At 41.1% G+C, this 26,153-nt stretch overlaps 1 protein-coding gene and 2 long non-coding RNA genes across 8 annotated transcripts in view; 1 reads left to right on the top strand and 2 right to left on the bottom strand.

The window, feature by feature from the left end:
* The window catches only part of HMGN3 (high mobility group nucleosomal binding domain 3), a 31,145-nt gene extending 5,026 nt beyond the window's left edge, over positions 1-26,119 (top strand). Inside the window, exons 2-8 of one of the 5 annotated variants that reach the window (XM_080998880.1) lie at positions 7,435-7,492; positions 14,317-14,367; positions 18,994-19,023; positions 20,069-20,116; positions 23,801-23,914; positions 24,033-24,132; positions 24,436-26,119. In XM_080998880.1, the coding sequence (XP_080855006.1) occupies positions 7,435-7,492; positions 14,317-14,367; positions 18,994-19,023; positions 20,069-20,116; positions 23,801-23,914; positions 24,033-24,132; positions 24,436-24,449 (415 nt within the window). In that variant the 3' untranslated portion in view covers positions 24,450-26,119. Of the gene's footprint in view, positions 1-7,434; positions 7,493-14,316; positions 14,368-18,993; positions 19,024-20,068; positions 20,117-23,800; positions 23,915-24,032 lie in introns of all 5 variants that reach the window. The other 4 variants (XM_080998883.1, XM_080998882.1, XM_080998879.1 and 1 more) reach the window with 4 other exon arrangements.
* Positions 5,419-7,491, bottom strand: LOC308473414. 2 transcript variants are annotated; one of them, XR_013984080.1, is made up of 2 exons: positions 7,371-7,491; positions 5,419-6,666 (listed from the first exon to the last, which is right to left on the bottom strand). It is a non-coding gene; the product is annotated as an uncharacterized lncRNA (long non-coding RNA). The 2 variants fall into 2 exon arrangements; XR_013984081.1 differs by lacking the exon at positions 7,371-7,491 and adding an exon at positions 7,033-7,300.
* Positions 16,092-26,153, bottom strand: part of LOC308473405 — a 31,029-nt gene continuing 20,967 nt past the window's right edge. Inside the window, exon 3 of the long non-coding RNA XR_013984071.1 lies at positions 16,092-16,673. This is a non-coding gene — a long non-coding RNA (uncharacterized lncRNA). The remainder of the gene's footprint in view (positions 16,674-26,153) is intronic.

Raw genomic sequence — 26,153 nt, 5'->3', positions numbered from 1 at the left:
CTAACCCAGAAATAGTACCTCGGGTTAAGAACTTTGCTTCAGGATGAGAACAGAAATTGTGCTCCGGCGGCGCGGCAGCAGGTTAAGAACAGTTTCAGGTTAAGAACAGACCTTCGGAACGAATTAAGTACTTAACCTGAGGTACCGCTGTACTGCCTTTTGATGGGTTCTCCCCTAAACCAGCTTTGATCTGAATAGAGAAAAAGAACAACCTAGCTGCATTATAAGCTGGTAGGTAATGTGTACACAGCCTTGTTTAGTGAACAGTATGCACACCCTCCAACGTTTCTCCAAGGAAAATAGGAACGTCCTATTCCATAATTATTTTATTGTTTATACCCCACACATCTTACTGGTCTGCCCCAGCCACTCTGGGCAGCTTCCAACATATATAAAAACACAACAGAACATTAAACATTTTAAAAACTGCCCTATACAGGATTGCCTTCAGACGGCTTAGGGGGTCGGATAATTCCATACACTCCCAACATTTCTCCAATGAAAATAGGGACATCCTAAGGAAAAGTGGGACATTCCAGGGTCAAATCAGGAACTGGGATGGCTTCTCTAAATCAGGGACATCCCTGAAAAATAGAGACACTTGCAGGGTCTGCAGTATGAAACCAGTGACTGAAAAAGGACTGTGGCCCTGCTTCTTTGTATTCCCAGCAGAGCAGCAGTGTACATGTGTATGTCCTAGTACCTTGTACAACTAGGCTGCAGTTGTAAAATACATTCCCAAGACAGTAAGTTCCATCTGCAACACCTACTTCTCTGAAGAAGGAAATTTAGGATGGAAGTATGTCAGGGATTCCCATCTAGCCCCACAATCCTAAGTGAAAATGCTTTGAAATAAAACCTATTAAATTTAACGAGAGATTTCAAAGTAAGGCCTATTGAAAGCAATGAGGCTTCTAAGTCATTATAATTAGGCATGGGAGTTCAGGCCTGCTAACTATATGGTGAATTTCTTTTTTTAACCAACATCTCCTGAAGTTTTATTGTTTTTTTAATTATGTTTTATGGGTATTTATGGACTGGTTTTTATTATATTTTGTATGTTGCAATCTGCCTAGAAATTCATTATTAAAGTGCAGACTGTAAATACCTAAATAAAACAAATAAGTATCAGCTTCTCGATGGGGCAGACCTCTTCACTTTGGCTTCATTCGTTTATTTCATACAATTTATATACCCCTCGGTTGTAAAAAGAAACCTCAGAGTGGTTTACAAAAAGAATAAAACAATGAAATTATCAGTAAAAATAATTAAAAACAATTAGTTTAAGCATTCAAATGATAATTAAAATCTGCACAAGCTTTGTTGTTGTTGTTTAGTCGTTTAGTCGTGTCCGACTCTTCGTGACCACAGCACGCCAGGCACTCCTGTCTTCCACTGCCTCCCGCAGTTTGGTCAGACTCATGTTTGTAGCTTCGAGAACACTGTCCAACCATTTCATCCTCTGTCGTCCCCTTCTCCTTGTGCCCTCCATCTTTCCCAACATCAGGGTCTTTTCCAGGGAGTCTTCTCTTCTCATGAGGTGGCCAAAGTATTGGAGCCTCAGCTTCAGGATCTGTCCTTCCAGTGAGCGCTCAGGGCTGATTTCCTTAAGAATGGAGAGGTTTGATCTTCTTGCAGTGCATGGGACTCTCAAGAGTCTCCTCCCTGCACAAGCTAACAACGCATTAAAACACATAGAAACATTCTACATATCTGGGTAGGCTTGTTTAGCTAAAAATGTTTGTAACAGCCGCCCAAAAAGAGTACAGTAAAGGCGCCTGCCTGATGTCAGTAGACAGGGAGTTCCAAAGTTTGAGTGTTTCCGCACTGGAAGTTTGAATTCTTACAAATGCAGAACAAGTATTGTGTGGCACCTATAACAGCTCCAGCTCCGCAGATTGAAGCGGTTGTGTGGGCATTCTGTCCTCGCCTCCACTGAGGTACTTTATTGGTGATATTGCTGTTGACAAACGGTAAATTGCCTGATAGCTGAGCTTGTTAGGGCTAGATCAAAAAAGAGCACTTATGTAAAACAAATTGCTCAGATGGGGAGCCGGAGATTAATATAAGTAGAAGTGGAATGTCACGAAAGCTGGGTGACTTCTGAAGCCCAACTCCCTGCTGCTTTACAAAATAAATAAATAAAATGTATTAAAAATATTCACGACCTGGCATTCCGCTATACACCTCAAGATGTTCTGTACTCTGTAACATTGGAAATCACCTTTCCAGAGTCAGCTTCTAAGTGTGCTGTTTTTTTTGTAACCCTGTTAAGCAGTGCTATCATAACTTACACCTCTGCCATTGAATATCCAGCAGTTTTGCATCCACCTACTCCTGGGTAGGGGTCCCTTTACCTTTACCCCTGGGCAGTCCTTAAAGACCTACCAAAAATGGTGGGACGTTTGCTTTTTAAAAAGAAAAAAAAAAGACCACAATTCTAATGGTAGTGTTTAAACTTTATAGACATGGAAGCAAAAGTAAAAGATAAACAGCGTGTGCGTATTCAGGAGCTTTAGATATGCTTTCACAAAAACTCGTTTGCTGTACTGTGTTCAGTTGTAACCTCTGGTATGTTGCCTCGTGTTCTGTGCTACTCTGCAAGGAAACCAGTGTGTAGGTAGCCTTGGCCCAGGAAGCGAAACCATACTACCTTCATATCCTGCCCTATACTAAATCTGCTGGTTTGTAATGACAGGTACCTGTCAAGGCTGTGCAGGCCAATAAATCAATACAGAAATCTTCAGCTTTTTGCCAGGTACAGCAAACAATAATGTTCTCTAGATAGCAGTTCCCAATTTAAAATAAGCAAGTGTCCATAATCCATATATACACACAGGTTTTTTTAAAAAAAGAAAGGATGAATCAGAGATGAGATTGCAAATAGGTTTTCAGCAGATCAGTAAGAATGTTAGACTCAAATGGATCAATTTCATTGATAAGCTCTGTACTCCCAGAACAGTTTGTACAAATGTAAAAGAAGACTGTTGATAGTTGAAATGTCCTACAACTTACATTCTCATTCTTGGACCACAATTTAGTTACCCAGGACTGAATTGGATGGGGTTGGATCCAGGCTAAAGTTATTTGAACCTGGTTCTTGTTAAAATCAATGGGATTTGAGTTAAATTCTGACTAATGGCTGATTAAATTCAGTGGAACCCAAGCTTAACTAACTTTGTCTGAACCCATAGATTACAGTGAAACTTTTGAAGCATGTTCTGAGGTTCTAGGCTGCGAGGCTGAGACCTGAAGCTGCATTTTATTTGAAAATCAACAGTATGTAATTGCTCTGTTCATTAAAAGGGTGCCTCTTTATTAATCAGGGCAGCAGAAGTTTTTTTAATGCAAGTGTTGGTAAAAACTGCAGTAGCAAGGACTATCTTAAAAGAGGCATTCTCTCTTTTCACACGTACAATAGGAATGCCGTCTTTTAAATGATGCCAGGTATTGCATGTGTGTGCATTATCTAAAAACAAAGAAAATGTGCCTCTGTCTTGTTTCAGAAATACAGTGGTACCTCGGGTTAAGTACTTAATTCCTTCCGGAGGTCCGTTCTTAACCTGAAACTGTTCTTAACCTGAAGCACCACTTCAGGTTAATGGGGCCTTCTGCTGCTGCCGCACCGCCGGAGCACGATTTCTGTTTTCATCCTGAAGCAAAGTTCTTAACCTGAAGCATTATTTCTGGGTTACTGGAGTCTGTAACCTGAAGCGTATGTAACCCGAGATACCACTGTACTAGTTTGGATTCAGCTAGAGGCGAGCAGACAGAGGTGTTGTTTTGTGAACTGTTGTGAAATGTCGTTTACAAATGGAAACACACCTCTGGTTTTTAGTCGTCTTTTTCTCACAAAAGGATCTTGCACTAAACATGAAAAAGCCCTTCCATGTGTGGAGAAGCCCTTTGCTCCCGTCTAACTTAATGTTTGTACCTATATGCACATTTAACTGGTAGATGTATTAATCAATTAAACACATACAACTTATGATTAAAAATATTTAAGAAGAAGAAGAGTTTGGATTTGATATCCCGCTTTATCACTACCCGAAGGAGTCTCAAAGCAGCTAACATTCTCCTTTCCCTTCCTCCCCCACAACAAACACTCTGTGAGGTGAGTGGGGCTGAGAGACTTCAGAGAGAAGTGTGACTAGCCCAAGGTCACCCAGCAGCTGCATGTGGAGGAGCGGAGACGCGAACCCGGTTCCCCAGATTACGAGACTACCGCTCTTAACCACTACACCACACTGGCTCTCTCTTTAACTGGGTTGCAGCCCTAATTTAAATACATTGTTTGTCTAACAGAAGATGCAGCAAACCAAATGCATATATTTTGATAAAGAGCAATCACTTTGATCACCACCTAGAACCTGAGGACAAGCATTTGAGGCCTTTTTGTGCCTGTAAGTCTGAGTTTGGGAACCTATGGATATGCTACAACTTCCATTATCTCTGACCACTGGTCATGCTGGTTGGTGTTGATGGGAATTGGGAGTCCAACAATATCTGGAGGGCTACACAGGTTCTCTTTCCCTGCTGTAAATAGACCTTGGAGGCTGGGTATTGAGTGGTGTACTGTGGTTGTTGTGCACAAGTTATACTTGCTTCAAATTTATTTATATTATATCATATTTTATTTATTATTTTCATAGCCCACATTTCCTCCCAAGGAGCTTAAGGCAGCATACATTATTATTATTATTATTATTATTATTAATACCCCACCCATCTGTCTGGGTTTCCCCAGCCACTTTGGGCAGCTCCCAATAGAATATTAAAACCATGATAAATACACCAGACATTAAAAACTTCCCTAAACAGGGCTGCCTTCAGATGTTTTCTAAAAGTCAAGTAGTTGTTTATTTCTCTAGAAAGGGTCTTGGGGTCATCTAGACCAACCCCCTGCAGGCTGAGAGTGAGTGACTGGCCCAAGGTTACCCAGTGAACTTCATGACCATGTGGGGGATTTGAATCCTGTTCTCCCAGGTCCTAGTTCAACATTACACTACGTTGGCTCTCAGAGTTGGCTCGGTTGGTAGAGCTTGAGACTCTGGATCTCAGAGTCGTGAGTTTGAGCCCTCCTATGGGCAAAGATTCCTGCATTGCAGGGGGTTGGACTAGATGACCCTTGAGCTCCCTTCCAACTTTGCTATTCTATGATTCTGAGCTTCAAAAGTGTTGGTCCTGTGTCCATTACTGGATCTCTTGAATTTACCAGGCTAGATTCCAAGGGCAAAGACGGATCAGGAAGGGATCAGGTACAGTGCAGAGGAGGCACAGGGGTTTTTTCTGTGTCCTGCAATCAATTGTGTGTGAGGGTGTACACACTCTTTTTTAATAATAATTTTTATTAGGCTTTCGAGAATAAATATAAAAGCGGTGGAAGTTACCTGCAGGATAAAGTACAGTACACTGATACAGTTGCAGTACACTTTTATACTTCACTTAGCAAACATACATAGAACCACTATAACAAATAAACAAACTAATTGAAACAAAACTAAATCCCCCTCGCTCCCCTCAGTAGGGTTTTTTTTTTTTTTGTTCTCTGTTCTTTTGATGAATAATTCATGGAGTAATTTTGAATAGATAATTTTGGCTGTAGAAATATAGCAAAGATTTAAATGGTTGTGGTTTTTGTGTGTGTGTGTGTTTTTTTAAAAAAGGGGTTAAAACTGTGTATGCCTACAATCCATATTCTACTGAAGCGCAAGCTCCATTGAAGTTAATGGGACTGTCTTCTAACTAATAAACTAATAACTAGGATCAGCCTGTATATCAGGAATGGGAAGATGCTTGAAATTCATAGGGTTGCGTCCAAACAAATCCTTTGTGTGCACAGAGTGAATTCTGCAAGCACAGTGGAATTTCCATTTACTTTCTTTCCCCTGGTGTGCTCCCAAATCTGCCCTGGGATCCCCCCCCCCCAATTCTCTGGAGTAAATTTTGGGGTGGGGAAATAGATGGAGGGGTAGTTCAGTTTTGCTCACAGAAGTGATTTGGAGCAAGCAGTGATTTATCTCGATAAAATCCATAGTGTCAGGTTTTTAGCTTGGTGTTGATGTGCCTGGAGGTTTTTGTTTTTTAGCCCGGTGTGTAGGAACCTGCATGTGTTTTGATGTCTTCAAGTCATGTGGCTATGTCGCCATGATCCAAAAATTTCCTGCAGCTGTTGGAGCTCTGTCTCAAACATGGTTTCCACATCCAGAAATGTTGCCCAGTTTGTTTCAGCGAAGGCTGTCAATTGCACATACATTCCTTTGTGTGACACACACACAGATAGATAGATTGTATTGACGTAAACAAGAAATTTGGCTCACATTGCCCACTGTTTTTCTGCTCTTGGACTCTTCAAGGCCAAGGCCTCACTTTATTGAACTCTGTGGGCCTTGCTTCTGAGTCAGTGTGCGTAAGATGGGACTGGCAGTGTATTAAGCATTAGCGCCTAGTTCATTCTCATTTCAGGAAAGTGTCACTTCATGATGTTGACATTACCCTCTTAAGGATTAGAAAATTATCATTCTGCTTCCAGTGCATATTTTTAGAATTTAAATCTTCTCTGTGAAGGAGTGAAACTGTTTCAGCCATTTTGTGTGCTTTGTTCTTGATTGTAAAATGGTTTCTTTTAGTTAGTTTGCTCTTTGCAGGAGGGTCAAATTTTCAGCCCTAGAAAAGGAAAATTAAGAGTGAAATGAAACAGTAAAATAAAAAGAGGGGGCCGGGAAAGAAAGCAAAGAAATTGTGGGAGCGAGAAACCCACAGAGAACTCGGCTGCCCTTCTGATTGGCCAAGACATTGGAATAGGGAGCGGAAATAATGTATATAAGTAAAGCTGATAAGTATCGTTTGACCTTTGTTTGAAGAAACGAGAAAGCTAAAATCAGAGAAAAGAAGCCAGGATGGAGAGGAGGGATGCAGTAAACCTAGAATCCAGAAGCTGAACTGAGAGAACTAATGACTTGAGTAAGGAAACAATATAAACTAGGTTTATCTGGATGTGTTTTCCTATTTTATATTTCAGGAGTAGCTCACCTAGTGGGCAGAGCTGCAGCAGTCGCCTCCCGGCATTGGTGTCAGGTTTGGGGCCCTGCTCAACTTGGCAAGCCACTCCTGATATATTTTTTAAATTTGCTCTTTTGGTTAACTGTTCAAACTGTTACTAAAAACCGGCTCACTTTATGTGTGGCCTTACTATTCACCCCATGCCTCCTGGCCAGGCCATGCTACCCAGAGAAATGGCTAGGCCACTAAATAATTGGCAGAGGTGAACATCCTGTTATATGCAAGCAACCAGGGAATAAGGTATCTTTTTGGTGGTAGTGTTCAGGACCAAGGAAGAAAGGGCTGGATTAGCGGGTTTCCTCACTTACCTGCTTCTTACAGTGCAGGGCAGGCTGCGGTCCATGGTCTCATACTGATATTTTCTTCTCTTAGATTTCATTACGTATTTCATGGAAGCATCTACATAGCTGTGGAAGCACCTTTTATTACTGTATGCACATTTAGTTTGAAGACGCAGGTTGCAACTCAGAACTCTCAAACTACACTGGTACCTCGGTTTAAGAACAGCTCTGTTTACGAACTATTCGGTTTACGAACTCCACAAAACTGGAAGTAGTGTCCCGGTTTGTGAACTTTACCTCAGTCTAAGAACGAAATCCGAACGGTGGAAGGGCACCGGCGGTGGGAGGCCTCATTAGGTTTTGGTTTAAGAACGGATTTCCGGAACAGATTAAGTTCGTAAACCGAGGTACCACTGTACTAGAATAAGGTACAAATACAAAAGGTAGTAGTCTAGAGAGGTGCTTTGGCCTACATATGCTCTAAAGGACTTTGGAAAGAAATTAAGTGGCAATGGTTCATGCCAGAGAAGAAGCAATTCTCTGGGAAACATTTGTACTGACTAAGGGTGGAATCCTTGTGTTGGCTGGGCTTTCCAGCATGGCCACATCTCTGCTGCTCATAGTGTCCTCAGCCAAAGGGGCAGGGCACTGATCTGATCAGGTCTGATGCTGTCACATGATGGCAGTCAGACCAGCTTGGCAGCCAGCAGATCCACAGCTAGCTCAGCCCCACCCTGAGAATGCCCTGTTTTTTGAGGCCTCCCATTGGCTCTCACCAATGGATCTCCTGCCCACCTGCACCTTTGGCAGGTGGAAGCGGGATATTGGCAGTGATGGAGTGACATGGGAGCCACGCTGAGCCAGGGGAGGACGTAGCCACAACTAGCTTTTTAGCTAAATCAAGATCTGGGTGTTTCAAAACAGACCAATGATGTGGGGGAGAAAACTTTCCATTCCAGTCCCTTATTTTTCCACCAAAAGAAATCCATTTCAAGAAGATTATTCGTTCCATCAACAGTTAGCAGCAATGACAATATTGTGTAAGCTCTAAAGTTGTAACTGATGATTTTCTGGATGTTTTTCTTAGGTAGTATGTTAGAGAGCGTATAACATGCTTTATTGATTTTTAGATAGAGGTACAGACAAGTGCATATACTAAACCAAACTCAAATTCATACTGTAAATTTACCTATTTGGCTGTGCAGGTCAGATTAGCACCAAACCTGAAATTGTTCAAATTGCTAAAATGGAATGGAAGCATATCCTGTTGTTTACATATTACACTTAAGCTACATTTAAGTGTGCATTCTTTATTCTTGAATCAAATACTATTTACTGTTTATATACCTGCTGCTTGGAGAGTTTTATTTTTTTTAATCCTTCCCCAAAATAAATCAAACATGTTAAAGCAGATCACACTGTAAATATTTAGGGCGGATCAGAAAAAACCATCCAGTTCAAATCACAGGATATGGTAAAGGCTGCTGTTTAAATTTTAAATGTGAAAATTCTATTGAGCCCATGCAAGCATGTAGTTTTTATACATCGAAAAAGAGGGCTTGTATTAATGCTTATTAGGCAATTGATATATACAATATACATACATTGAATATTTCAGAATCTATGGAATGCTAGTAGTTGTTCTATTTTAATACTTTTTAAAACCTTTCTGATGTTTAAAAGTCACACAGTAGCATTGTTATTTGTAATTTTCATGGGTTGTTTTAGGAAGAATGTCCATAGTAAGTAAAAAGCTGGTTGAGTTTGCCTAGGTTTTCTGTGATTGCAGAATTTTTATGTCCCACGGAGAGCAATAGCCAGTATATCAACAAACCAAACTAGTGAGATTCCCATTGGTTTTTTGAAATACAGAGTATTGTGGTAGTGCTTTTGATCCATCATCTCACTCTGAAAACCGAATGTGTGGTTTGAGAAAACTCCTGGTTTCTTAAAAAAATAATTATGGTTTATTTGCCATGCCCAGAGGTGCTAGTCAAAATTCTGGGGCGAACATTTAAACAATCCCCACCCCATAATAGACATATATTAAATACATACGTAATTCTGATGCCTACTTTAGAAGCTTAGAATAAATTTATGGACTTGTTAAAGGTATTTCATAGGCTAGATAGAAGCCCTATTCACATGTTACTCTGTTATTAGGAGAAATCTCTACTACCTGTGTTAGACTGTCTGTCTGTCTATTTTTGTGAAGTGTGGTGCTTAGGAAAGAATTCCCTAGAAATGCGGACCAATGTAAGTGCAGGATTTTTAATTGTGCACAACAACTCAGAAATCTTTATGAAAGCGTCCAATTTTTCATGTTTCAGATGGTGGGGAAATCTGTTTGCTAATACTGTACTACTATATAAATAACTTTTGAAAAAGCAGTTACGAGTAATCACAGCTTCAACAAAACGTGGACAGCATACTGTACCAAGTTTACAAAATATATTTGGTCAGAATATACATTAAGGCTGCCATTTTGATCCTGCTTCTCTAGGACTGAGCCCCAGGGAACTTACTTCTGAGTAGGCATGCCTTGGATAGCATTATAAGAGGCATTTTCATTTTGCAGTTAAAAGGGAACAAAAGGAGGAAAGGAAAACTAGACACATGCTTAGAACTGTAGGAGCCAGAAGTCCAAAATATTCTCCCAGTTCTGTTGTGTCTTTCTCTGTGTTGGAGAGGATGAGAGCAGCCATGCCAATTGTATTTTAAAAATCATTTTTCCACACCTACAATTGCTGAGCTATTGGCCTGGTTTGGGAATATTTTTCCCCTTCAGTCAGCAGTAATGGTAATTGAAGCAGTTAATAAGGCAAGGCTTATCAATACATTTTGTCTCGTCACTGGCTCATAGCAACACTGCATTTAAATTCAGGAGATTCTGCAAAAGAATAATTTACAATTAGATAAGAGTGTCTTAGAGAATCCAATTTCACCCTTCACCTCCTTCCACTCATGCCCCTCAACTTTTGGCATTTACACCAAATGTTTGCCACAATAAAATATTCACCACAGCTTATGATGAAGCTTTTATTATTACTAAGGCTTTTTATTAACATGCATTTTGGAGCACAAATCTCCTAACTTGCACTCTCTCTCTCTCTATTACTAAGTTATTAACCTTGAAGAAATTGGGCATTAATTCTATACAAGGGGCTTTTGCACATTTTGTTTCTTTTGCGGTTTCCATCAAGAGTAATATATTAATACAGTAGATATTTAAACAGTTTAAACTGTTACAGTCTATATATCATTACAGTCTATATAGCAGAACTTTTTTTTTTTAAGGAAATCTTTTTTCTTGAAGCGTTTGTTCTTACCCTTATGGTCACAAGACTGCAGCCTAAATTTTCGTTCCTTTGCCTACTTACTTGGAAGTATTTTGTGTAAAGTTTAGAGTTGTTTGTATGATGACATCTGTAGAATAATGTATTTTTAACATTGGCTCAAGAGAGCCAGTGTGGTATAGTGTACAAAAGTGGGATGTGAAATTAAGGTGTGAAACTTCTCGAACAGTGATCTTGGCCCCTTCATAGGATTCTTGTGTGGATGAACTATATGCTACCTTAAGTTCCTTTGTGGAAGTCTGAGATTTAGACTACTGGCTGATTTGGAAGGTCAAGGAATCAGTTTGATTGCTTGTAAAATAAAGATGGCAGGAGCTGTGAACAGCTAAGTTCACCTCCCGCCCTAGTCAGTGCAAACATAGCAGTAACTGATCACATCTGCCCTATTTACTGGTGTGGCTGATCGGAGACCATTTTTGAGGGAAAGCACACAGGATACTTACCATGGGACAGGATAATATCCCACGCACTTTTTCTAAACATTTGAATAATAATATGATGCTGGTGCCTGTGAATTAATTTCAGTTTTGTTTTCCCTGCCTGCTGAGCAGCTGACATCTAATAATCTAAAATAATTCCAGATCTGGGACTCAGTAGAGTTCCTTCTTCTCTCTCTCTCTCTCTCTCTTGTTAAGGTTTTGCCTCTGAAATTTCATTTTATCCATCGAAACCTTTAAACAAACCAGAACACACTGGTAAATTCTAAAAATGTAGGCTTTGGTTATCTTTTTATTTTATTATTTATTTGTGTTGCATTCTTTTCAATATATCTCGCCCAGTGGCAGCTTACAAACATTGTAAAAGACTGTACACAGTAAAATCACAGGTGTTTTTATTATTTTTAAAAGCCATGATTTGGAAAACAAAACACACAGGCCTATATTTTCCTGAAACGTGCAATTCCAGATCACTGGGCAAGTCTGCCTTGTAAGCATGCGTCATCTCCGCAAAGTTCATTTCCCTCCTTTTGTTCTCTTTCCTTGTTAAATTTGCAAATAAAAAAATGAATTTTTAAAAAAAAATCACTAGGCCATCCACCAGAATCGAAATATATGCTGGTTTAAGAATTTTACTGCTTGTAAACCATACTTGTAACTGCCATGGCATGCTCAGTTCTTGTTAGATGATAAACAAACCTTGGTGTTTGGGGTTCAGTTAAACAAAATAAGCCTCTGCGGTAGGCTCATGATAAAATACTGAAAAGTGGGCAAGGTTGAAAACTGTTGCTTTGGGTAGAGAAACCAAGGAAACCTGTTTATGTTATGCATCCTAAGCTGGAATAAGCCCCACTAAACTCCATGGCATTTTACTTCTGCGCAAGAAGTGTGCATAGACCAGGCAACGTCAGTCTCATTTCATGGCTTCACTAATAAGAGACGTTGTTTGCTTTCATTTTTGCAGGCTCGCTCAGGTTGAGTAATCAAGCAGTGAGAAATCAACTGTTGTACATGCATGTGTCTGAGCTGCCTATTGCTCCCTCAGCTCCTTTCTCAAAATGATTCTATTGATTACTTGTTTTCATTACTTCTCTCTTCACTTCTCTTCTACAGTGACTTGTAAAATAAACTGGAATACTGTACATGCGTAATTGAATGGTTGTTCTACTTGAAGCTGCCGCTGAGTCTTCTTCTGAAGCCATTTTAATTTTAATTTACATTATATTTTCCCTGATGGCCCAAAGCATTTCAGGGTCTGGAGCATATCAGTTTTAAAGAGTGATGTGCTCACTTTCTAGGATTGCGGCTTGCAACAGAAACCTAATTCAATTTTCTTTGCTGAGGCATTCAGGTCTCCCTTTAGCAGAAAACTGTAAATGAGATGTTAGTCACTAAGACTGCAGGGCAAGCGAATAAGCCTCGTTGAATTAAGTGGGACTTGCTTCTGAGTAGACATGTATATGAGTCTCCTGTTATTTACTCAGTGGCCACTCCCACTGAGCTTAGTCCTGAGTATTGAATTGCAGTGGTGCTCGGTAATGCATCAATACATCATCCAAAATCGGCTTGAAGTCCACATCGTGATGGGGTTTCATAATATTTGACATGGCAATAGATCGTAATTCACAATGTGTTTGTGTGCTATGTAAAAAAAATGTGATGTGGGAAAATCTGTGAAGCTGGTTATCCTTTCTCTCATGATTCCTGCTGCCCTGTTGCTCTGTATTATAAAATAACAGTTATAAAAATATGTTTAAGTAAAAATGTATCAGTTTTAGACCCCCTAAGTAGTAGCAGTTGCCAGGACATTACAGTCGTACCTCGGCTCCCGAACACCTTGGGAGTTGAACGTTCCGGCTCCTGAACGGTTGAAAACCGGAAGTGACTTCCTGCAGCCCATCAGAAGCCGTGCTTTGGAAGTCGAACGGACTTCCAGGACGGATTCGGCTTGACTTCCGAGGTACAACTGTACTCCGTTCGCCTCTACATGGTTACATCCTTATTTCAGACATTGTGATACGTTGGTGATATATTTAGCTGGTGATATATCGTGATGTTGAAAGCTGGACATCACTCAGTCCTAGATTGTATCCTTTGTCAGTTTGCCGGTGACATTACTTGTGTCCTGGGGAAAATGGGGCGACCTCATGACTGCCTACATGAGAGGCAGGATGAATTTGAAAATCAATTCCCGTGCCATAGTTTGGTCCATTCGTCATTTCTGCCTCATGGATCTCTTAATATTGGAGGAGCCCATGCCTGTGGGAAGCGAAGCATTTGGTGTTCCAAGAGATTTCTACATCCTTGTTAGGTTAAGCCTCAAGGCTCCACTTCATTCCCTTATCTTATCAATCTCCAGCTGTTGCATCCCTCTATGAACGCACCTTGTTAATCAGCTGGAAACTCAGCTGAGGAATATGAACGCCATCTTTTTTAGGCTGTAAGGCAGCCAGTGTCATATCCTTGGGGAAAGCCTGATTCTTGCCACAATGAAAAACTTACATAGACAAGATTTCAGCACTGGGGTTGTAGCCTGAGAATTCTGAAGTGCCTTCAGGATGTGTCTGAATGCCGTCTTGTAAATCTGCCATTTTGTTTAAAGTGATGTTCTGTTACTGTCATGTGTAGAAGCAAGGGAAATACATATTTAGCCTGTGCTTTTCTTGTCTCAGTGTTTCTCTGTTATTGAGGGAAGTTTAAATATATTTTGCAATTGCACTCCATTACCCTGACCCCCTAGAGCTAGGCAACGCAATTGCTGAGCTACCATTTGACAGGTATTTTGATTGACTCTTGTTTGTTATTAAAACTAAATAGTGAATTTTGAAAGCATTTCAGGCAGTTTATTTCATGTGTAATTTAAAGCTACCTTTAATGGGAAATGCAAAGCCAGCTTCAGAGATGTTTTTAAAACTGGCAAGGTCAGATGCTCTATCCCTGATTAAAATGCGTGTATTAGAGACAGAGCAACCTATTGCTATCATGTTTCACCATGAAGTCAAGGTTGCGCTCATCACTGCTGCTCTGAAACACGTAAAGCACTTAAAATAAGAGTAGTATTTTAGAGGGATAGAATAATGTGTAATTCTTGGCTTTTGCTTTCTTATTTCTATCCTGCTTGTCTGATTTAAGGAAGTAGAGTGTAGTGTAACTAACTAAATTCTATCATTTCCTTCCTAGTCTCCAGAGGGTGCTGAAGGCAAGGATGCCGCGAAACTAACAAAACAAGAGGCAAGTGTGACTCCCTCCTTCGTTTCTCAACCATTCTTTATAAATTGGTGACTTTATAAGACAAAATACTAGCGAGACAGTAGAGTTAGCTCACATGTAGCCAAAGTGCAACTTATCCGCTAGTACATGCAACTATCTGTGAGGGGTGAGTCAGGCCTGAAATAGTTTGTGTGCTGTGTCATTCATATTCAAAGTTAACAGTACAACGACTAACTCATATTCTGGGTCAATGAACAAAACACACACACACACCTGTGACCTGATAATTTACATAAGTTAAAACAAATTTGCTTGCTGAGTCCGATTTTCTGCTGGATTTAAGAGAGCGACAGGAAACTGCAGACCTTCAAAACGTCATCTCCTGTGCTTCTGCATAGATTCCTCGATTCTGAAATACTATACTACAAGCACTGGCTGAATATATTTTCAGCAATAAGAGCCATAAGAAAAGAGAGAAATTAAACACTAAGATTGTGTGTGTGTGTGTGTGTGTGTGTATTGCTTGCTTTCAGATGGCGGCTGGCTGGTCTAGCTCCATCAGAGAGCACTCCCTTTGCATGCATGTTAAATCACTGGCATCTTCAGGTGTCCCTGGTCTGAAACTCTGCAGAGCCTGTGACAGCCAGTGAAAATCTTGATATGGCAAAATCTGTTTTCTGGCCACATCAGAAAAGCTATTACAGAAAGTTCATTTACACAGAAGATATTGAAAAAGCCACTGTTTTATCCTGTCTGGCATGACTTTATTATTAATATATAATGAGGAAGAAGAAGGACCCAGATACAACAGCAGATTATGGAAGTTTGTGGGCCTCTTAATAGCTAAAAGAGACTTGATGTGGAAGATCAGTGACCAGCATCTTGGAAATTCTGTGTGCCACTGGGGTGTGGGTTTGTTTAGAGAAACCTGGTCCTGTTATTCCTTGTAGGGTACTTGCAGCCATGATAATAGACTGAACCAAGCTATGATTATTTATTATTACACCAATTTTCTCACTAGCATGGCACAGATTGTGGCTGCATGGAATATACAAGCTCAGCTGAGACTCGTACTGTTTATTATGGATCGTATATCGTTGACACATTGTCTGAATGCCTTGGGAAGGCTTGGCTTTAAAAGCAGCTTATAAATGATGATGATGATGATGATATCACTAGGCAGTATAATGTGCTGCTGTTTAAATTCTGTAAGTTCCCACTTCTGTCTCCTAAATCTGAGAATATGTACAAAGGCACTGTTGAGTTGGAAGACTTAACTCTGAGGGCATGTCTGCTCTACAAGTGAACTCGCTTCCGTCTGGCACTGCCTTTGTTCACTTCACTGGTCTGCTGCTGAGGCAGCCTGGATGCCCTGGTCTGCTCCTTACGACTGGGACAGTCTCCAGCTTTGGATCTCTTTGGGGGGCAGCTTGAAGCAGCTTCTGCTGCCAGTCATAATCTTAAGGTTGTTTTTTGACAGCAGCCGCCTTATTTTGCATTTCTCTTACTCTTTAAAAACATTTTCTTCCTGGGAAGCACAGCTGATAGACTTGCGCAAATCAGACAGGTAGGTAGAAAACAGCAGCGTGGTGAGAGTTTATCATTGTTCCTGTTTCTATAAGCCTGGAACTTACTCAGGGGTTACATTCTGGGGATTGCAGCTAAAGCCAAAATAATGCATAGTTTAAACACATTGGGTGCAAGTGGGATTGCCAAAGACTTTTTTTCCCAGATGCCCATCCCCGTTTTTATTTTTTTGCCAAGCACATAAAGCTGAATGCACGCAAGTTAAACGAACATTAGTTGCAGGCACACTGTATACAGTTCCATGCAGACTGTATTTATCAGGTAGGGGCCATAGTTCAGTGGCAGAACATCTGCTTTGCATGCAGAAGGTTCCAGGTTTGATCCCCAGCATCTCCACTTGGGGATGGGAATGTCCCCTCCGAAATCCTGGAGAGTTGCTGCCAGTCAGTGAGGACAGTACGGAATAGATAGACCAGTGGTTTGACAGCTTCCTAGACACAACTTTTTGCAGAATTGTGCAACCTTAACGCCTATACAAGGGTCCATTTAGTGCCAGTGTAGATGATAGCAGGTGGGTGCAGGATATGTTTGTATAAGAGATGACACAGTGTGACCTAAGTAGCCAACAAAAAACCCCAACTTTTAGCACTTACACTCATTTAAAAGCAATCGATGCATTAAGCTAGTCTCAAAACTGCAGGCATTTTCGCTAACATTTGATTTACTTACGCGCAGTAAGGGAATGCTTTTCCTGATCGGATCAATGTATGAATGTCCTTATTTTCAAAGAAGTTACCAATCTGAAAGAACAAATTTTATTTACAAAACCAAGTGCCTGGGATAATTAACAATGAATTGCCTCTCTTCTGAAGCACTTTTAATGTTCTCTAGAGGGCATATTTGAACTTAAAAAACCTGAATGTTAATTGTGGAAATGAGAAATGTAAAAATTTGTGAAGCATGTGAGGGTAGTTGGCTGGAGGCAAAGTTGTGTTGGGTAGTTGATGTTTTTTTAAGATGACTGTGTAGAAGAATACACTTTTTTTTGAAACACGAGTAAAAGGCTAACCATAGCTGCTGAATGAAATGGTCATTTTTTGGAAAAATGGAATGTTACTTCAGGCTGACACTGGTGTGATAAAGTAGAATAATTCTCTTCGTTACTCTGACCTGGAGCTCAGTGCGCTGCGCAGGCTTATTTACGTCATGTGAAGAAATTTGGTTCTGGAGCTGAAAATTTATGGTCTGTGTGTGCTAAAAGGTGCCCTTCCGCAAGGCGAAGAAGGCCTCTTCAGTTTGCAGCAGCAGCTTTCCTGACTTAGTGCAAGATACTTGTGCGAGGAAAGCAAACTTTCTCAACCTCTTGAACGATATTCCTCTAGCTCTTGCACAGTAGTTCACAAACATCAGACTTGGCCAGAATTTCTTCTGCACATGCTCCTCCAGGTGCAACTCCATGTGTGCAACCATGTATGAGACTACTAGATTGAGATGCACGCATTTAGGAAAGAAAATGTGTTTTTCACACCAGTCCTGTGCTCATATCACATCATTGCTGCTTTGCCAGTGAAATGTCCAGTGCATGCCCAAGCCTGGAAGGGGGAAGAGAAAATCCTCAACCAGAAAACACAAACATGGTACAAAAGCTACAGGCATGCCTCAGGTGGCACACCAAATACTAATATTATAGTGTTCTCCCTTTCCTGTTTCCTAAGGTGTGGTCAGCCCTGTCAGTTCCGACAGTGCTACACGGAGCAGGGGATGCTTGCACCGAGATTGTCATCTGCTTATAGCATGTGAACAGATGGCTAGCACTGTGAAGAGCTACCCCTGAAGGGTTATCTCTTAGGTGGCGCAGGAGTACTGTGTGTGTCCCCTCCCCAGATGAATGTGACTTTCTCCCTCCTACTCAACCATGCCTGGCAGTTTCTCAAGCTTCCAATAGGCTTTCCATGGGTGGGACCATGTCCCCATTCATGGTTCATTTTTGTTAGATCAGAAAAACAGCAGAATGTGCTGGTGGTGTCGGTGTACCGTAGGACCACAGCTGGCCTTCACCTGAAGACATGCCTTTTGCCACGGCCTTTTTCTTGAAGGAGAGCTCAGTTGATGGGTTTGCTTTCTACAGCTGGACTTGGTGATATCTTAATAACCTTGGGTTGTTTGTATCTTTACCCCCTGTTTTTATTATTTTAGTATTTTATTGGAGTGTTTTTGATATCAATGTTTCATGCCGAACTTTATATTATTGTTCATTGCCTTGCAATAAATTCTCTAAAAGCGTTAATTAAAATAAACAAATAGAACATTGTTGTTTTAACTTTGGCCTGACTTACGTCACAGAGGAAAGCAAAAGTACTTCCGATTCAAAATTCCTAAATGAATGTGTGGTTTGATGCTTCACTCGCCAATCCATGAAGCCACAAATTCCCCTTAAAAATCATGGTTGTACTTTTCTCAGATTTTCCGCACAACTCTACCAGTTATTTACAAGTTACGACTTTTCAAGATCCTCTCCCACCAGATTCCAGTTTACAAAAGGAGCAGTAAATTAAAGATTCCGTGTCAGCACTGATGTTTTCTTATCATAGTATCAAATTTCAATCATTAGCATCAAGACTCTTTAGATTCCGTTGCAAAAGAATCCAAATTCCACATCAAGAAAGTCTAGTTTACTAGGTGTGCATTATTTATTCCCCAGTGTTTGGGTGCTCAAAGAATACGGCATTATTATTTTTAGAAAGCTCCAAAGGCCACCAAGTCACTCTTACTTGGGCTTTGGGAATGGGGGTTTCAGATTTTGTTTGTTCATAATGTGCCTTGGAGCACAGTCCCAGAAATAATTTCCACTGATCTTGCCACAAGAGGTTTCCACAACCGTAGAGAAACAAACAGGAAGATAAGATTCCAAAACGTAGTAAGCAAATAAGCTGAGCAAGTACATCGCGTACATGTAAAACAATAATCCCTCAGGATGCAAAGACCTTTGCATTTGGTAATAAAGACTTCTGTTGTCTTTCAGGTACATTTTATTTTGTTGGCAAATGAGTGACAGATTTTTGCCTTGTGTGGATGTGAACTGCTGCAAATCTACAAAGATATTTTCTTTCCTTTTTATAGCCAACAAGACGATCTGCAAGATTGTCAGCTGTAAGTATTTATAAGAGCTTGTTTGTGTAGATAGGAAGCCACATTCTTTCTCATGTCAAGCTTGACAAGGTGGCAGTGGCCATGCCGTGTGGCGAGTGGTAAGCCAATGTTACCTAGATTTGGTGTTTAATCCTTGAATGTTAATCAGGCGTCTGGAACGATCAAACTTTCCTGAGCAGCAAGAAGCCCCGGGACAGCTACGAAGGGTTTTGTTTCCTTTTGGTCTGAGCACAAGATCTGTAGCATTTTTATAATAATTTATTTTACCTACAAATATGCACATAGAGCATATTGGAAGGAACAGATCTTCCAATGTTGGGTATCAGCACTCCTGATCCTGCTTTAGATACTCAGCCAAACTCTTGCAGCCTCTCTCCCCTAAGGCAAGTAGTAGAACTAGCTCCACTATTTGTGGCCCCCTTCCTCTGGATGAAATGTGTCACTTTCCAAAGTCTGTAAAGGATATCTGGAGTGCACCCCCAGTCATTAAAGAATATTAAACTCCAGTTGTTAAAGTTTCTGAGATTTATAGCAGGCACAAGGAACCTGTGGCTTTCGAGGTGTTGTTCGACTACAGTTCCCATCATCCTTGACCATCAGCGATGTCAGCTGGGGCTGATTGGAACTTGAGTCCATCAACATATGGGGGACCACAGACTCCCCATCCCTGATTCACAGGAATCTGAATAACCAAACTCACATGTTGTGTTGGTTGGCTGGCTCCTAATATCCTTTCCAGAAAAGAAATGTGTGGTCATTTTGTGTGTGTGTGTGTGTGTGTGTGTGTGTGTGTGTGGAGAGAGAAATGCAACCTCTTTTGGAGATGACAGGAAACTGTTTCTCACAGTATATCTATAACGTGCAGAGAACCAGACTTTCAGACATTTTGATAAGATATAGAAGGTAATTTTGACTGAAGCCTATCTGTAGAAATGGCCTCTGGCTTCTTTGGTGTCCCATGTTAAGAAGTGGGGAAAGGGGAAAGATTAAGAAACAATTGGTAGCAACTGTGCTAATGCTTGGATTGTCTGAAATTCTTTCCTAGAAGCCAGCTCCACCAAAACCTGAGCCTAAGCCAAGAAAAACCACTAAGGTAAAAATTTATTTTAACAGTGGTTTGTTTTTTGTTTTACTCTGCCTACTGGGCGCTTTCTCTGTACCGCTATATTCTCTTGCTCAGTCTACCCAACATGACTAGAGGGTTATAACTGTTAATAGTTAATGAAATCATTACATCTTAAAGTAATTAAAATTAATATAGGATTAACATAAGAAAAGGCAGCAACTGTGGGTCAATTCTGTGAAACTTTTGCAACAGTAAACAACCTGAGTTGTAGGCTCACAGCCTGGGATAGTTGTCACATAATGTATTGTTATAAGCACAGATACTAACAACATTCAGAGGTGAAAACACAGTATCTATTTATGGGAAAGGGAATGATGAATCAATTTCTTCAGTTTAGCAAAATTTTAAGTTAGGAGACTATATTGGGCATGAGCTCTGTTCCATGATTGCATGGGCATGTCTCTGGAAAACAAATTAGCGATAGTTTTTGTCAGAGTATATTGATTTATTGCTCAGATAAGCGTGAGGTCCGGCACACTTCCCTGCGTAGGCCTCTGCATTCCAATGTCCACATATCTGAGCATAGCAGAGATCGTCAGCGGCAAGAGGAAACTGCAAAAAAAACTCCAGTGCATTCTTCAGTGTGCTTAAATAAAGTCCACTCATGATCTTAGCAGCTAAAAGCAGTTTTATTTACAGCAGGCTATCCATTATCTATCACAGCGAACAGCATCGCGAAAACATGTCCTCTCTCCTCAAAAGCGAAAGTAGAGAGAAAGAACAAAGACTTGAGTCTCTCGGAACTGACGCAGAAGTTCCCTCCCAACAGTAGGCAGGGCGTACACACTGAGCTGTTTAACCCTGTAAGCTCAGGTTCTCCTCACAGTTTTTACTTTACATAGTAAGTACCTTGCAGTTCTTCATTGCTGGTGCACCTATACCACATTTTAAATTTTATTTTGTCACGAAAGCCAAAAACATCTAATTCTCACAAGGTGCAAAAATAAAATGGACACTCCTGAGATTAATTCTGCGCCCCCTCCCTTCCATCAGATTTAAGCCTGATAAGCAGTAGCTTTATAGCCCGCTCCACAATCAAAGGAGCCCCAAGAGAAATGATATCCCGCTTCTCTGGAGTCTAGAGCTGTAGCAGTCTCCCAATTAAGCTGTCAGCCAGTGTCAATTGAAACCGAAAAGCACAGATATGAGAGGTCTGCTTTGAATGGGCATCCCGCCAGAGCAAGGGACTTTCCGCCTTCCCCTCTTTCCTTTTCATGTACCCTGCACCCTCCCCAAATCTGCTCTGGAGAGTTAGGGGAACATCTAGAGCAAATGGAGAGGGGAATTCCTGTTGCACAAATGGAAATTGTTGCAGCGATGGGACATATTACTTTGCGCTACCTTGGGATAAATGCCCAGTACTTCACAAAGGTGGAGCAACACTGATGTATGGTTAGCATGTCAGACTAGGATTGAGGAGGCCTAGTTCAAATGCTCCCTCAGCCATGGAGCTCACTGGTAGACTTTGGGCCAGTCACTACCAGCCTAACTTACCTCACAGGGTTGTGAAGAGAAAATGGAGGAAGTGTGTGCCGCCTTGAGTTCCAGGAAATAAAGGCGGGATATAAATAATACCGCCGTGGCAAAGTAATTTGTGTTGTTATATTAGCCTGAGATAAAAGAATAATAGAAGCATTGAAAATAGTTGATCATTTAAGGGCTTCACACAGTTTGGTAAATCCTAATTAGATAGAGCATGCAGTTGTTTTCCAGGTGTTCTGACTTCAGCCCTGTCTTAAACTCACTTGGCCTTCCACCTTTTTCTCCCAAGCCAAACATTACTGAACACTTGGCGAGCCAAGTATGTAATTGTATATAGCTCTGGAGCCATGTATATATATATATATATATATATATATATATATATATATAGTCCACACACCCACTGCCCTGCATACAGTGAGGGCTTGGTTTGGCCTGAAAGGAGGGCCCCCACCTCTGAGCTGCAATATTTGCAGTGGGCTACATTATAGGGCTGGTGTAAGCTACTCTCAGCATAGTCCTCCAACCTGCAATCAAGGCAAAACACTTAACCGCCCTGCAGGGCTGTTGTACCCCGAAGACTACCAGCCTATTTATTTTTATTTTTGTGAGCCATCTTGAGTCCTGGTTCCGAGGAAAAGGCAGGAGACAAATTGAATGAATGAATAAATTAACCTGGTTATAGTACATGGTTAAGGGTTTTTTTGCTATGGCCAAATCTGGGACAGGTTGCCTCCCCTTCCAGCTGGCTCTGATAAATGTTCTTTGCAAGTTTTGACCTTGCCTTCTAGAAAAGGAATTAATCATTTCTTGCAAGCTCCACTCTCCACTGCCCTTAAGAACACTTACAGGAAGTCCAGTGTTCCAATCTCCACAAATCCGATGCAAGTCATTGGGGTCCTCCAGCTAGAGACATGAGTGCTCAGCGAGTTAGGGAGCATGGAGAAGTTCTGCATGTGTCAGGCTCCTCCCCTCCCTGCTTTTCCTAGAGAGAAGCCTTCATGCCACCACATCACAGGAGAACTAAAGTAATACCACTTCAACTCGATTTAGTGCCTTAATTTATTTATAACAGGCATAGACAACCTCGACCCTCCAGATGTTTTCGGACTACAACTCCTACCATCCCTAGCTAACAGGACCAGGAGTCAGGGATGATGGGAGTTGGTAGTCCCAAAACATCTGGAGGGCCGAGTTTTCCTATGCCTGATTTATAAGGTCAACAGGATCAGTCCAGTGTAGAAACAGCTGTCATGCAAGAAGTGTTAGTCTGGATAATTAGTTGTTTGGAGTTTCACCTTCTAGCATATTCCATGTTTTTATTAGCCAGTCCTTAATATATAGGCACTTCCTGAGATGATAGATGATACAGTGGTGCCCCACAAGACGAATGCCTCGCAAGACGAAAAACCCGCTAGACGAAAGGGTTTTCCGTTTTTCGATGTGCTTCGCAAGACGAATTTCCCTGTGGGCTTGCTTCGCTAGACGAAAAAGTCTTGTGATTTTTTTTGCTCCCCCCCCCCTCTAAGCCGCTAAACCGCTAATAGCGCTAATCGGGTTGCTTCGCAAGACGAAAAAACCGCTAGACAAAGAGACTCGCGGAACGGATTATTTTCGTCTTGCGAGGCACCACTGTAGATAGATAGATAGGTAGGTAGATAATCTTACCTCTCTACTGGAACCAAAATATTTTCAGTGCACAAGATTAAAATACCTTGTAGTTTTTTGGTCATCTTCCACAGAAGTGGTGAAGAAAGATGCTTTGGGTTCCTGCGTGCAAACACATGTACGCCAATCTCATTTCTGGACTGGCATATGTACCTTTCCCTCTTCACACAAAACCTGGAAGGGTGGAGGCGGAAAGGGATTGTGCATAGGTAGCTCAGCTGGTTAGAGCATGGTGCTAATAATGCCAAGGTTGCTGGTTTAATCCCCATATGAGACAGCTGCCTATTTCTGCATTGCAGGGGGTTGGACTAGATGTTCCTCGGGGCCCCTTCCAACTCTACAATTCTGTGATTCCATAGGAGCCCAGGTGCCTGTGGAATGTGCCAAGAGAGCCTCCAGTGTTTTATTTCTGATGGGTTTTTGCAGAGTGCTCGCAGTTCCTGGGGAGCTTTCTTGGTTCTGTAATGAATCCATCTCCCTCCGTTTGATCTTGTTTTCCAGAAGGAACCCGGAGCAAAGGCCAGCAAAGGTGCTAAGGGGAAGAAGGATGAAAAGCAGGAAGCGGCAAAGGAAGGTACTGCACCGTCTGAAAATGGTGAAAGTAACACTGAAGAGGTACTTGGCGCGCAGAACTCCTGCCGATTCACTCAGTTGTGTTTTGTAATTCGGTTTTTCCAGCCATTGCAAGCATGTTCATAATATTTCTTTTTATTGCCCCGTGATGTTATTACAGATCCGCATCTCTCGCTCCACTGTTAGTGTTTCAGCATCCAGAGGTGCCCCACCCAGCACACTGTCAGTAAAAGGGCAGATTGAAACAGTGAAAGTTCAGGGTACGGTAGAGCAATCTGCATGTGTGCAGTGAATAGAGGCAGATAGTAGTGTGGTGCTTTTCATTGTGAACAATTGAAGCTGGCAGGTAAGGCTTCTCTGGCTTTTGAAAATCAGGAACCAATGAATGTAAGATTATAGATGTCCTGTCTATATTAATGCAGTGTTTAAAAGTCTGGAACTGGGCTGTACAAATACTGCAAAAGGAAAGATTGCATATTGGTTGTGCTGCTTTTTTAAAAAAAAGAGACTTACATGTAGTGGTCAGTTGCCAAAACCTTCTTTTCCGTTTCCTTTTTTTGCAGGTACAGAGAACTGAATCAGTAGATGACAAGTGCGTGTGAACTGACATGAACATTTGAGGATGATTTTATGTACCTCTAGACAACTTTTAAAAGATATTTTTATCAAGTATTTTGTAAATGCTAATTTTTTAGGACTTAAAATAAGTTGACAAACTGTATATGAACATTTCCCTCCTTCCATACCCACGCTTCTAGAAATCCCCAATGTTGCCAAGTTTTTAAAAAGTATCAGCTTAACATTGGGGGAGGGGAAAAAGTGTTTGTAAGGTTGGACCAGCATTCCATATTCTCGCTTTTCAGAAATGTACGTCTTGTGCATATGGTGATGTTTTTACCGTGGGTGTTTGGGTTTTTCTTGCGGTTTTTTCTAGAGCAATAATCCGTGGTGTTTTTGTACTTAAGGTTTATGCGATTTTAATGAAACATGTACAGATAATGGCCACCTGCTGACTCCTTTGGGTTCTTTTCATTTGTTGACAATAACGACGTCTCCTTGCCAGCAAATATAACCCCCCAATATTTTCACTAAATCTGAGATATGCTGCCTTATAGATAACTTCGTTCTGGCTGGGAGGATACTAAGCACACTTATTTAGAAGATATGTCCCATTGATTTCACAACTTAATAATTTGGCAATACAGCGCATTGCTTAGAACCAGAGGATTTAAAATACAAAATAATTCCAACTAAGTGGGTTTTAGGTGAAAGCCAAAGCGCTGGGTGATCTCCATGGAGCACTCATAATACATGCAGATCTGTGCGAAAAGATTCACATATGCAGACCAGCACAGCTTGCGACAAGTTGTGTCGTAAGTAGCCAGCCAACCATACATTGTAGGCTGCTAGGCCTTTCAGAGGTCGTGTCTGCATATGCAAAACCAGAAAGCTTCTTGAGCCCTGGTGGGCTGCCATACATGGCTGGCTGGGTCCAAGGTCTGACATTTTAGCACAAGGTCTAAAATGCCCAGCCAGGCATGGCCAAACTTGGCCCTACAGATGTTTTGGGACTACAACTCCCATCATCCCTAGCTAACAGGACCAGTGGTCAGGGATGATGGGAATTGTAGTCCCAAAACACCAAGTTTGGCCATGCCTGCGAGGGGTCTTTTTCCAGCATTTTTGTTTCCTGCTTCAACGTAAATAGCACTGTAACAGCAGAAGCTGAGCTTTGGAAACTCAATTTCTTTATCGCTTACGAGATGCAGCTTTGATTTCACATCTCCTCTTAATCAAACCCCTGTTCCATGTAAACACTGGAGATTGTGCCACTGTAATTTCTGTTATGTTCCTGCTTTTAATCTCTTATTTGGCAATTCCACCTGCTTTATTGGAGGAATGGTGGTCAATGGAGGTTAAACAACATCATGTGGTACCTGGTAGAGAGGATGAAGCTGGAATATATTAAAAGGTCTGGGGTTGTAATGGTGGTGTTAAACAAGCTGAATGATTTCTAGTGCCCATGCTAACACTGCTTTGGTCCATTATAAGCATCTGGTCATCTCCCCCTCTCTATTTTTCTCCTATTATTTTGCCTGGAACTTGAATATTTCTATTGTTTGCAGAGTGGGAAGGGAAAATATTTCTTGTCTTTTCATAACATTTATTTTCATTGCTGTGCTGGTGGCCATAATGTCTAGGAATATATGCATGTTTCAGTCAATAAATGAAGTAATTATCACCTAACCCCTAGTGTCTTTATTTAGGACTGGGCAAAAAT

This window comes from Podarcis pityusensis, assembly GCF_964106645.2.
Source record: "Podarcis pityusensis genome assembly, chromosome: 3".
Classification (NCBI taxonomy): domain Eukaryota; kingdom Metazoa; phylum Chordata; class Lepidosauria; order Squamata; family Lacertidae; genus Podarcis; species Podarcis pityusensis.
Note: the sequence above shows the minus strand (reverse complement) of the source record. Positions and strands in the feature narration are given on the sequence as shown.